General features: G+C 51.8%; 1 protein-coding gene across 1 annotated transcript in view; it reads right to left on the reverse strand.

Annotated features, from left to right (window-relative positions):
- ATP12A (ATPase H+/K+ transporting non-gastric alpha2 subunit) overlaps positions 1-11,323 on the reverse strand; it is a 31,545-nt gene extending 20,222 nt beyond the window's left edge. Inside the window, exons 1-8 of the mRNA XM_054445973.1 lie at positions 10,983-11,323; positions 10,014-10,172; positions 6,448-6,507; positions 3,228-3,431; positions 2,374-2,487; positions 1,272-1,406; positions 1,023-1,140; positions 494-762 (exon numbers count right to left, since the gene is read on the reverse strand). Coding sequence (XP_054301948.1) covers positions 494-762; positions 1,023-1,140; positions 1,272-1,406; positions 2,374-2,487; positions 3,228-3,431; positions 6,448-6,507; positions 10,014-10,172; positions 10,983-10,991 — 1,068 coding nt within the window. The 5' untranslated portion in view covers positions 10,992-11,323. The remainder of the gene's footprint in view (positions 1-493; positions 763-1,022; positions 1,141-1,271; positions 1,407-2,373; positions 2,488-3,227; positions 3,432-6,447; positions 6,508-10,013; positions 10,173-10,982) is intronic.
- Positions 11,324-12,303: the final 980 nt, after the last annotated feature.

Genomic DNA, 12,303 nt, shown 5'->3' on the forward strand with positions numbered 1-12,303 from the left:
AGGGACTGAATGACATGGGCCCATACAAACAGCTGGGTCTAGGGTTGGCCAGGAAAGGGCTGGAGTCCTCGGCAGGAAAAAATTGGAGGAATTTTTTTTTTTCCCTAAGAGAGGTAAGTGGAGTGTGGCAATGTGCCTAAATGCCTAAGTTGTAGAAACTGCCAAAGAAATGTGGGGAAAGCATCAGGCTTCTAGAAAACCTGTGAATGGTGGAGTCTGTCTTATCTAGATCTTAAGGGGCAGAGTAAGCTGTGTGAATTGCAGATTGAAAGCATAATGTTTTCAAGGAAAACGCAGTCAAATATTAAAAATATGACCATTTTTTTTTTGTCTCTGTAAGGAACAGTCTATTCAGAATGTTCCACGGTTGTCCCTGGTGGGGAGGGCGTGGTGCTCTGGAGTTAGGGGAGATTGCAGTTTGTGTGGGCGCCTCCCCAGCACCAATGCTTTGTCCACAGAGCCGGGTGCAGGCTGTCTAACGGCATGGACTCACAGTGACAGTGGCCAGGAGGCCCTCAGGCACATTGGCCACAATGATGCCAATGAGGAAGATGATGGAGTCCAGGACTCGATACTTCAGGGACACAGCGATGATGAAGAAAAGGATGCCGATGGAGACAGCCACTCCTGCCACAATATGAACAAAGTGCTCGATCTCAATGGCAATGGGCGTCTTCTCATTTCCAACTCCTGAGGCCAAGGAGGCAATATGGCCAATGATGGTGCGGTCACCCGTGTTGATGACCATGCCGGTGACAGTGCCTACAGGGGAAGTAGACATTTTATTCCAGGGGTCCTCAGCTAGGAGGGGAGTGCAGCCAGCTTGCAGCCCTCTCTGGGGGCTGGCACAATCAATAGGCACACCACATTCCAGAGGCAAAGCATCGTCCTCTAGGCCCTTCAGTTCCACGATTCCTCTGGGATGAGCTTTGTAACAGGGTGTGGCAAAGGACAGACCTGAGAGCCCAGGAGGGAGAAAGGACACAGGTGGACATGTGGGCTGAGAGCCAGAGGCGTTTTACCTTCCAGACACGTTGTGGAATAGAAGCAGATGTTCTTCGTTTCCAGGGGGTTTTCATGGGTAAACTCAGAGGAGCGGGGCTGGGGCTCAGACTCCCCCGTGAGAGATGAGTTATCCACCTAAAAGAAACGTTGAAAATGGTTCACAGCTGGGTACCTCATTCCCTGCCTCTTATACTGATGCTGGGAAAGACCACAGAGCCAGCGAGTTTAGAACATGGTCCTTGGGATGGATGCCCCCTGACGCTTACCCGACACCCTTGAGAAGACAGCACCCTGATGTCTGCGGGGATCTGGTCTCCTCCTTTGACCTCCACAATGTCCCCCACCACCAGCTGCTCTGAAGGGATGGTCTTCTTCTCAGAATCTCGGATGACGAGAGCTTGCTGCAGAAGAAAACCATGACAGATGCCTCAGATCCTGGAAGGACACCGGCCCTCCTCCCAAGTCTGTGCTGCACCGAACCCCAGGACAGAGGCCTTGGAACTTCCTGGTCACTGTCACTGTTGAGTCCATGCTGTTAAGCAGCCTGCACCTGGCCCTGTGGACAAAGTATTGCTGCTGGAGCCTGAGGCTGTCAGAATAGCAAGAATGAAACAGAAGACTGCTTCACCTGAGGCCTAAAGACTCTAAGAATTACTTTTTCTTAAGCTCATGGAGATGTTCTTGGAACAGAAGAGTCGCTGTTGGCCAGATCTGGCCAAGCCAGAGACCTGGGCCTCCTGGAAAAGGAGACCACTAAGGGTGAGCAATCCTGGCTGGGCGTTTGGGCAGAACACTGAAGATGGGGCTGGGGAGGGTGATAATCTTGCGAGTGTCAGGGAAACTTTAACAAGGTGATCTCCTGCTTCAAGCTTGGCAGGAGGCGTCTTTTCCACCCAGAATCTCTCCTCTAGCCCACAGTTCTCTGGGCCAGAGACAGTGTGGACACCTGACAGGGGTTTTTGGGGAAGAAGAGAGCACTGGGCTTCCCTGCCAAATGCATTCTGGGGCTCAGGAGCAAAAATGGTCACAGATAAACAATTGCAGGCTGGCCTCCTTGGCTGCCAGTGAAAGAACACTCCCTGACCTTCCACAGGTCCCTTCCAGAACCCAGAAGGACTATCCACAAACACTGAGGAGCAGGAACAGAAGATGCCTTGCGCTAACCAGCACTGCCCTGGGTGGTGCCTCATTTGACCATCAAAATCCTGTGAGGAACTGGGGTTCTGACAGATGGGTTAATTCGCCCACGATTGCTCCGACAGGGAAGGAAGTGGGAACCCGTAGCCCTCAGGGCCCTGTGCCCCTCCCAGCTGAGGCTTCCTCACCCAGGAGTCACCAGAGGCCAGAGGATAGGTGGCTGCCACTCACCTGAGGGATCATCTTATTGAAGCTAGACATGATGTTGGTGCTTTTTGCCTCTTGGTAATAAGCAAAGATCCCCGTTAAAATGACCACCAGGCCAAGCACACAGCCCAAGTACACCTGCATGAGAAGAAGGGCGTCAGTCAGAGAAACCGGCAGCGGGAAGCAGCCAGGCCCTGGGGCTAGAGCTCTCCACGGGAGGATGCAACGCTGGCAGTTATAACCTGGTATAATTTACAGGCCATGGAATTCACCCATGTTAAGTGCGCAACTTATTGATTTTTTTTTTCTAAGTTTACAGAGCCGTGAAACCACCCTCCACCGCAGCCTCAGAGCATCTCCATCCTGCTTGGAGATCCCCCTGGTCCCTCTGCTGTCACTCCCTGCTCCTGTCCCGTGCTCTGGCATCATGGATCTGGTTCCTGCTTTCAAGGATGTGCCTGTTCTGCACATTTCATGTCAATCCAATCCTATGACATGTAGCCTGTTGCCTCTGGCTTCTGTCTCTTGGCATCACGTCGGCCAATTCAGTTCTGTGGATTTGGTACTCATGTCTCGGCAGGCACAGCCGCTCTCCGTGTTAAAGTAAGAGGTTAGCTTGGGGGAGACAGAGCCCCACACTACTTCATATGGATGAAGATTTTCTCCCCCTTAAAAATTCAAGGTGTCTTGTGTATCCCTCTTCATGCCCACACTGCCTCTGGAACATCAGAAAGCCAGATAGAATTTCTGTTTTACAGCTGGGAAAATGCCTGACTTTCCCACACCTAGGCAGTGGCATCCAGCCCCCAGCTGTGTCCCCGAGGCCTCACTGGATGGCTCTGCCAGCAAAACCAGGAGGGGACACCCCAGAGCCTTACGTTGTTCAGGGATGCAGACTTGTCGCTGGAGTACTGAATCCCATATGCAATCCAACAGAGAAAGGCGCCCACCCACAGGAGGATAGAGAACCCCCCCACCATCTGCTTCAGGAACTTGACGATCTCAGGTGTCTGCTTGGGAGGGGTGAGGGAGTTGGGCCCATCCCGGGCCAGGAGCTCAGCAGCTCTGGTGCTGGAGAGACCCTGGGAAAGCCAAACAAAGCACATGCACAACCAAAACAAATATGAATTAGACATTCCTCCTCCCTCAGGGGCTGGGCTGCATATTTTTGCAGCTTGGGGTGAAGCATTAACATGCCCAAAGAAGGTCCCGAGAAAAGCAGACCGTGCCTCACTTCTCCAGCTGCCCAGCTTTTTTGAAAGACTATGTAATGCTTAATACCAGCCAGGCACTGTGCTCTGTATATTCACTCATTTAGTCTTTAAAATAACCCTTGAGGCAGGGGCCATTATTCCTTGGTCTCATCATTCGCAGAGGTGGAATTTGAGGCACAGAGAAATTACATAACCTGCTGGAGGGACCTGGCCTGTCAATGGTAGCGACCAGGTTCAACGTGGTGACTGGGTTCAGAGCCACTGCACTCTGCTCTGCTAAGGGGTTTTAGTTTCTTAGAGGTTTATCTGGCGAGGGGACTAATTTGATGAAGGAGGACTTGGAATGAAGAAGCTGCTCACCAGGGCTAAGGGCAATGCAGTAACTCCCCAGGAAATAGGGAAGCTTCTGGAATTCTGCATAGAGAGCATGTGGCTTTAGTTTCCATCCTTACACCTGCTCCTTTTCTACCTTTCTACACATCCAGCCTAAGTTCTCATTCATCTTGACAGGCATAAGTCCTACCCAAGCCCTGAGCCCATGTGAGCAGCCCCTGCCCTGGGGGGCCTGCCATCCATGAGGCACACTCACCTTTGAAACCCTACATGTTCACAGGAATCTCCCCCCACAAACGATCTTTGGTGGACAAGTCTGTAGACAGCTCTTCTCCCTAATTACGTTGTAAGCTACTTAAAGGGCAGGACTCTGTCTTGGTCTTTTTTTTTTTGAGACAGAGTCTCGCTCTGTTGCCCAGGCTGGAGTGCAATGGTGCGATCTCGGCTCACTGCAACCTCCTCCTCCTGGGTTCAAGCGATTCTCCTGCCTCAGCCTCCCAAATAGCTGGGATTACAGGCAGCCGCCACCACACTTGGCTAATTTTAAAAATATTTTTAGTAGAGACAGGGTTTCACCATGTTGGCCAGGCTGGTTTCGAACTCCTGACCTCAAGTGATCTGCCCACCTTGGCCTCCCAAAGTGCTATGATTACAGGCCTGAGCCACCATGACAGGCCAGTCTTGGTCATTTTTGTGTTCTCTCCTGGGTCTCATGCTTTTTCTGTGGTAGTGATTCAAATATCTATTGAATGGCCAGATTCAGGCTCACCACCTCGATCCCATGTCCCTCCACTTCAATTCCTTTTCCAGAACCCCAGACTCATCTTTCCGAATAACTGCAGAACATTTCCTCAGGGGTGTTCCGGAGAGACTTCTGGTATAACTCACAATAAGTTCATCATCGCCTCCACCCTCCTGCCTTCCCTGCTGTCACCTCCCTGCCCCCACCCCAGCCCATCACCTGACCAGCTCTCCTCCTCCTGCTGCTATGACGTGACTAGCGAGATGAGGGGCTCAATAAAAATCCCCGCAAGTCCTGCTGGTTGTGTCTCTCTGCAATATCTTTCTTTCTTTCCTTCCTTCCTTCCTTCCTTCCTTCCTTCCTTCCTTCCTTCCTTCCTTCCTTCCCTCCCTCCCTCCCTCCCTCCCTCCCTCCCTCCCTCCCTCCTTCCTTCCTTTCTTTCTTTCTTTCTTTTTGAGACAGAGTCTCGCGCTGTCACCCAGGCTGGAGTGCAGTGGTGCGATCTTCGCTCACTGCAAGCTCCGCCTCCCAGGTTCACACCATTCTACTGCCTCAGCCTCCCGAGTAGCTGGGACTACAGGCGCCCACCACCACGCCCGGCTAATTTTTGTATTTTTAGTAGAGACGGGGTTTCACCGTGTTAGCCAGGATGGTCTCGATCTCCTGACCTCGTGATCTGCCCGTCTTGGCCTCCCAAAGTGCTGGGATTACAGGCGTGAGCCACCGCGCCCAGCCCTTTTTTTTTTTTTTGAGATGGAGTCTTGCTCTTGTTGCCCAGGCTGGAGTGCAATGGCATGATCTCGGCTCACCGCAACCTCCGCCTCCTGGGTTTCAGAGATTCTCCTGCCTCAGCCTCCCGAGTAGCTGAGATTACAGGCATGTGCCGCCACGCCCTGCCAATTGTTTGTATTTTTAGTAGAAACGGGGTTTCACTATGTTGGTCAGGCTGGTCTCAAACTCCCGACCTCAGGTGATCTGTCCATCTCAGTCTTCCAAAGTGCTGGGATTACAGGCGTGAGCCACCACGTCCCGCCCCTGTAAGGTCTTTCGACACTATTTCAGATCCTCATTTCACAGTCCTGGGCTATTGTTCCATTCTTCTAGACCCTTCCATTTCTCACTTTAAAAAAAGAATCTTCTACGAGAACTGCCTTTTGAAAACCAATGAAATCACCTCCCTGTGTGGAAACTATGTCCCTTCTGCCTCTAAGACAGCTCCTACTCATTAGTTTAATGTGAATACTTTGACAGGTTCACCCTTCCTGGCTTCATTCCTGCTGCACCTGTCCCCTCTCCACATATACTAGCTTCCGGCAAGCCCAGATTCTCTCCAAGCAGACTCTGTGCTTACTGGCCCTGGGGTCCCCCACCAGCTTAAATCAGAAGCATTTTGAGTCCCAGTGCAAACATGGCAGCAGCCCGAGAGCCAGCTCTGGCCCCTTCCGTCAGAATCCACCTTTCTCCCAGCATAGCGTTCCTACTTCTTGTGGCCATCCCAGGGGGATAGAGTGACTCTCAGGACACTTCCGTACACATTTGCCTCCCCTACCCGGCCACTTTCTCCTTGAGGCCAGGGGTCATCTGTCCCTCTTGGTCCCCCTCACTGCCAGGCCAGTGTGAGCCCCAGAGCAGGTTTTTCTGTTGACTTGAACTGTGTCCAGATGCAAATAACTGCAGTCTCAAAGGTGCTGCAGGGGCCCCTCCTCCTGAAGGTGCCGCTACTCTTCCACACCCCCCCACGCCACACACAGCCTTCCCTCTGTAGAGTTGGGAGGCTTCTCTTCCAAATCCTTCGTTCCCACGACTCACCATAATGATATCTGTGCCATATTTCTCTTCCAATTCCCTATTGCTGAGTTTGTGGTCATCCTGAAGTCCATGAAAGGAAGAACAGAGTGAATTAGATAATTCCAAAAGACTCAAGCCCCAAGCTTTGACCAGCCATGGAATCTGGGTGTAGCAGCCCTGAGGCTGGGAGGGGATCAAGGAGTGTGGGGGACGGGAGAGAAAGAACCCCTGTGCCAGGCAGCTGCCCAGCGAAGGATGGCACTGCCTCAGGAGTGATTGTCCCTGAGTCAGCACAATCCTGCACTTGCTGTTACTACCCAGAAGCTGCCTGCAGCTTTTCTGAACAAAGCCATGCACCTTGCTTCAATCTGAACTCCAGGGCATACAGGTTCTGGCACCCTCGTCTTCCAGGTGTCAGTGAGCTGGAGGCTTCCCTCAGGCCTGAACCCTAGGATTGGCTGGGGCTGATGGCAAAACCACACTAGAACCGCTTCCTAGGCTGGCACAACTCCTCCTCCTTCGCTGTGTGGGCTCTGGCAGGGAAGAGCAGCTTCCCTCACTCAAGCTGTGATGCTCAGGGAGCTCACTGGGCAGAGAAATCCTGCAGGTAAAAGTTCTGCTGAGTAAACCCACACCATTGTGGCTGCCACTTGTGAATTCTGCTACAGAATCATTAGACTACAGCAGGGTTTCTCACCTGTGGCCCTGCTGCTATTTTGGGCAAATAATTCTTTGTTGTGGGCTCCACCCACTAACATCCTCCACTCAGTCCTGGTAACCAAAAATGTTTCCATTTTTCCCCTGGGAGAGGGGTGGGGGAATCCTCTTCTCCTCTTCCTTTGAGAACCACTGGGCTAAAGGACAAGAAGTCTCTTCCTGTAGCAGAAAACCTAGGGTAAGTCTTCCTCGCTCCCCCTAGAAAGTCCAGCACTCAGGGTTTTTTAAACCCTCATTGTCTGAAACAAAGATTGATACTGTTGACTGGTGCTTACATCATCTCTTTTCTTAAGTACATGCAAAAAATAGTTCCACGTTGCAGTAAGAGACTAGGCCTTCCAATAAAACAGAATTCATTATTATCATTATTATCTTGCTTCTAGCCCTCTTCTCAGCCAGATTCTGTTTTGCTCCTTCATCCCTTCTACTAATACTGATTGAGTGTGATATTGCTGGGGATTCAGAAGATTAAGGCTTGTGTTCTGCACAGAGCACAGCACAACCCACTAAGTTTTGGGCAGATACAGGTAGTGGATGATCGGAGCCATTGTTTGCATGCATGGACCTCAGACTTTAAAGTCCCTTCACCATGGGCTTGGGGATGAGAGCATGGGGAGGGGTGGGTCGAGGTGGTGGTGTGTATCTGGGGTGCCCTCTGCTGGCCAGCACTGGACTAGCACAGGGCAGCACCCCACCCACCCCTTGGGTCATTGCCTGGCCCTTTTATCCAAAGGCCGGGATACTTCAGTTGTCATTAAGCACTAATTTGCCAAGAAACGTTGGGAGGCAAAAGCATTCAATATGCTGCTGAGAATTACAGGACCCTTGTAATGTCAAGGGAAAAACAGATATGTCTTCAATCTTAAATGCTAGAGATAATGGGAAATAATAAGAACTATCTATCGTCTGGTGCTGTGCTGTCTTTTCCCCCTTTTATCTCATTTAATCCTCCTAGTAACCCTAAGAGGTAGAAAAAAAATTCTTATATTTTTCAAAATAGGAAACTGAACTTCAGTTACACTGGGATTTGAATTGAGGTCAGTCCAATTTCAGGGATGTGTTCTTAAATGTCTGTCATGATAGATACGGACAAATGCCCAGTGGTGTGCTGTGAAATGTTTAACAAACTCTCCAGGAAAGATAAATACAAAGCTCGGATTAGTAGAGTTTGCTGATTTCTCACTAGAACCAAATTTGAAGCTGCTAACAGGATGTCAGTCAGCCTGTCAAGTTTCTGAATACTTAACAAATGGCTCTCTAGCACAAAAGAGACTCCCCTCGGGAGTCACAGAGCTTTAAGATCTGCCAAGGACGGTGGGGACAATCCAGCCCATCTCAAGCTTCGTGTAGAAGTTTCCCCTTCGGTGTTCCCAAGATAAAATCTGTCACATTTCAGACCCAAGGCAGTTTTATTATTAAAGTGGCCAGTTTGGGCTGGACACAGTGGCTCATGCCTGTAATCCCAGCATTTTGGGAGGCCGAGGCGGATGGATCATCTGAGGTCAGGAGTTCGAGAGCAGCCTGGCCAACATGGGGAAACCCCGTCTCTACTAAAAACAACAAAAATTAGCTGGGTATGATGGCGGGCGCCTGTAATCCCAGTGACTCAGGAGGCTGAGGCAAGAGAATCGCTTGAACCCAGGAGGCGGAGGTTGCAGTGAGCCGAGATAGCACCATTACACTCCAGCCTGGGCAACAAGAGCGAAACTCTGTCTCAAAAACAAAAAAAGGCTAGTTTTAATAACTCCAGAGCTTTTCCTTAATAATAATAATATTGTACTCCCCTAAAGCACGCGAATTACAAAATCCTCATCTCATTTTTCCCCTCATAGAACCCCAGCAAATTATTTATTTCCCATTTTACATAAAGAAAATGGACCTTCAGTGAGGGTCAGTCATTTGTTGCCAGTTTCAGCTCAGTGGAGAAGTGGGACTCTGATGGGGCCTGAGGTCCTCCCAATCCAAGCTCCACATTTTTACCACTGAAATTGCTTTTCCATGCGGTTTCATACCTGCAATCTAGCATGGCCTAGGGGCTTCAGTTTTCCTCCTCAGAAGTTCCAGCTCAGATAGTTTTACTAATCAATTGAAAACTGGCAAGTGGTTACTTAACTCAACTGAAGCAGCTGCGGGGAGAGAGGTCTGGCCATGCCTGTGGGGCCTGGAATCAGAGGCTCTTCCTTCTGAGTTCTACAGGGCCTGCCTCCAACCAGAATGCAGGAATCCTGCAGAGGCCCTGACCTCTGGGTGGATACTATCAGACCATTCAAAACACACACACATACACACACACACACACACGCGTGCGCGCACACACACACACCACACACATACACACACCACACACACAGCACACACCACACATACACACCACACACTACACACACACCACACGCTACACACACACACCACACGTACCACGCACATACACACACCACACACACACCACACACATATATACCACACACATACACCACACACACACACCACACACATACACACACCATACACACACACCAGACACATACACACACCACACACACACCACACATACACGCACCGTACACACACACCACACACATACACACACCACACACTACACACACACACCATATACACACACCACACACCATACACACACACCACACACCATACACCACACACCACACATACACACCATACACACACACCACACATACACCACACAGACACACCACGCAGACACCACACAGCACACACAAGGAAACCAATCTCAAGGGGATTTCAAATCCCTCAGACTGAATGTCTGTGGTAAGAGGTAGGTTCTAGGGGCAAGCTCTTGCGAGGAAGGGCCATAGCCGGCAGGACCCCTGTGGCTTAAGGCTACTGACCAGATGGAGTTCTTTCTGAAACTCCTCTTTGTGATTTTTCTTTTTGAGTTCCAGGCAGTTGTTCTTCAGACCCCTGTACTTCTCCTTGCCATCCCCCTTGTCTGTTTTCACGATGTCCTTAGTTCCGCTGAGCTCCACGGAGTAGATTTCCGGGGTTTTCTGAAAGAGAAGCCCAGGTGCAATTTTGGCCCCAAATGGAGTTTCCAAAGAGGTGCTGAGCGCCCCTCTGCGGGGTCAGGACCTGCAGAAGTCAGGAGCCCCTTCTCCCTTTCCTTCCCTCCTCTGGGGAGGCCGGAAGGAGTCGGACAGTGGAGTCTCTCCCCCACCTCCCGCCGACCTTGGCTTCCTCTCCGCCCGTGTAGAGGGGAGGCGGGGTGGACACAGGCCAGCCAGCAGCTCCTCAGGGTGACCCTTCTCTGGGTGGAGCAGGTGGGAAGTTATCCCCACAACTTCTGACTGATGCCTCCAAGGAGCTGTGAGGTTTCCTTAGAACCTCGAGGTGCCTAAGGAACCTCGAGGTTTCCTCTGAGGTGTGCCTCCCAGAGGACACAACAGCTGTGCGTCCTGTTTCTTGGGGAGGGGGCACCCACTAAGCTTACGACCCTCAGTTCTGATCAGGGGGCCCTAACCGGAGGGCTTTTCAGACCGCAACGCATCCATGTCACCCCATCCTCCGAGTCGGAGCCCGCAGGTGCCACGGAGCTGGCCTAGGACCCCTTGGCCCCTCCTCGCACCTCTGGACTGGCTTCTTTCCCCAGCCAGCCCCGGCGGCCGCACGGAGCCGTGGCGGGGAGTCAGAGAAGCGGTGCCCAGGCCGGGGGGCGCTCAGAGGAAAGGCGGCCTCCTCTTGCCCCGGGACGGGGCGTTTCTTCTTTTCGCCTTTTCCTCGCTTCCCGTCAGCCTGCTCCGGTCCCCGGGGGCCTTGGCCCAGGGTCTCGCGTCCTCGGCCGGCGCGGGGGCTGCACGCACCTGGTGCATGCTGGGCTGGTGGCGCCGCGGGCTGCGGGCGTGGAGCGCGGATCCGGGACCGCAGTGGCGGAGCGCACGGTGGGGGGCCTCGTGTGGCTGTGGCAGTGGCAGTGGCTGAGGTGGTGGCGGTGGAGATACCTGCGGCGGCGCGGGCCCTGCAAGCACCTCCACGGCCGATCGCCAGCCGCTGCACCCGGGAGGTGCCACCAGCCTTAAATGCCGCCCGCCCCGCCCAGGTCCTCGTCAGGGCGCAGGCCAGCGGACGCCTCGGAGGGTAGGAAACCCGCCGGCGCGCGCAGGGAGCGGGACCCACAGCTAGGGGTCGGGAGAGTCCAGGATTGGGGACCCCCTGGGAATCCCCTTCCCTTTAGTAGCCGAACGCCAGGGGGCGGGGTCTCCAGGGGGCGGGTCCGGCGTCCAGGTGAGTACAGCCCTGGTGCCCGCTGGGCGCCCAGAGCCAGACCAGCTGCTCCGGCGAGCTCCCGGCGCGCCCACGTCCTGTCCAGGCTTCCCTGAAAACCCACACACGCCTTTTTTAAAAAATGTAATTTGCCTATCAATAAATCAATTTATAAAAATGTGTATGCTGAGAAGGGGAAATTGCAGTTTCTAACAGCAACTGCTGTTGGAGATGTCCCGGCTAGAAAAGGCCAATGTGTTTTTGAGAATGGATTTAGATAGGTAAATTCAAGCTTCCGAGAGAATTTGGGAATAACTGAGAGACTCTGAAGAGTAGCTGAATTAATTTGCCGGATCCAGATAAGAATTTGGAATTCTGAAACAATTTAGAGAGGGAGTGGGGAGGAGAGATGGGAGGATTAGGGTCGGCAAGACCTCAAGAACCTGGGGCCCCAGGCTGCGGGTGCGCAGGAGCGGAGGCTGTTGTTGGCTGGACTGGGCTGGAGAGGTCTGTCTCCACCTATTTATGTCACTCCCAGCTGAGACTCTATACATGAAGGAGAAGAGAATTTCTGACCCTGAAAGTTGATGTGCATACTAAAGCAGTGGTTGTTTTATACTGCTAAGTTTGGGTTGGTTTGTTATGTAGCAATAGATAACTGGGACATGCTCCATGCTCTTAGTGCCCAGCATGAGTTTTTGCACAGGATAGAAAAGGTATTTTCCCCCTGACACTTGAAACATAATTACTCCAGATGAGAAAGATAGCCTGAAAACAATATTATTAGAGAGATATTTAACAGTTAACAGTGGAGGAAATCAAACACGTTCTTTTAAAAGAATGAATCGTGAAGTCTTAAAGTCAGTGAAGAATATTAATTAATGGAGAGGAACATAAAAAATAAAATCCACGAACAGAGTT

The sequence above is a fragment of the Pongo pygmaeus genome, chromosome 14 (assembly GCF_028885625.2).
Source record: "Pongo pygmaeus isolate AG05252 chromosome 14, NHGRI_mPonPyg2-v2.0_pri, whole genome shotgun sequence".
NCBI lineage: Eukaryota > Metazoa > Chordata > Mammalia > Primates > Hominidae > Pongo > Pongo pygmaeus.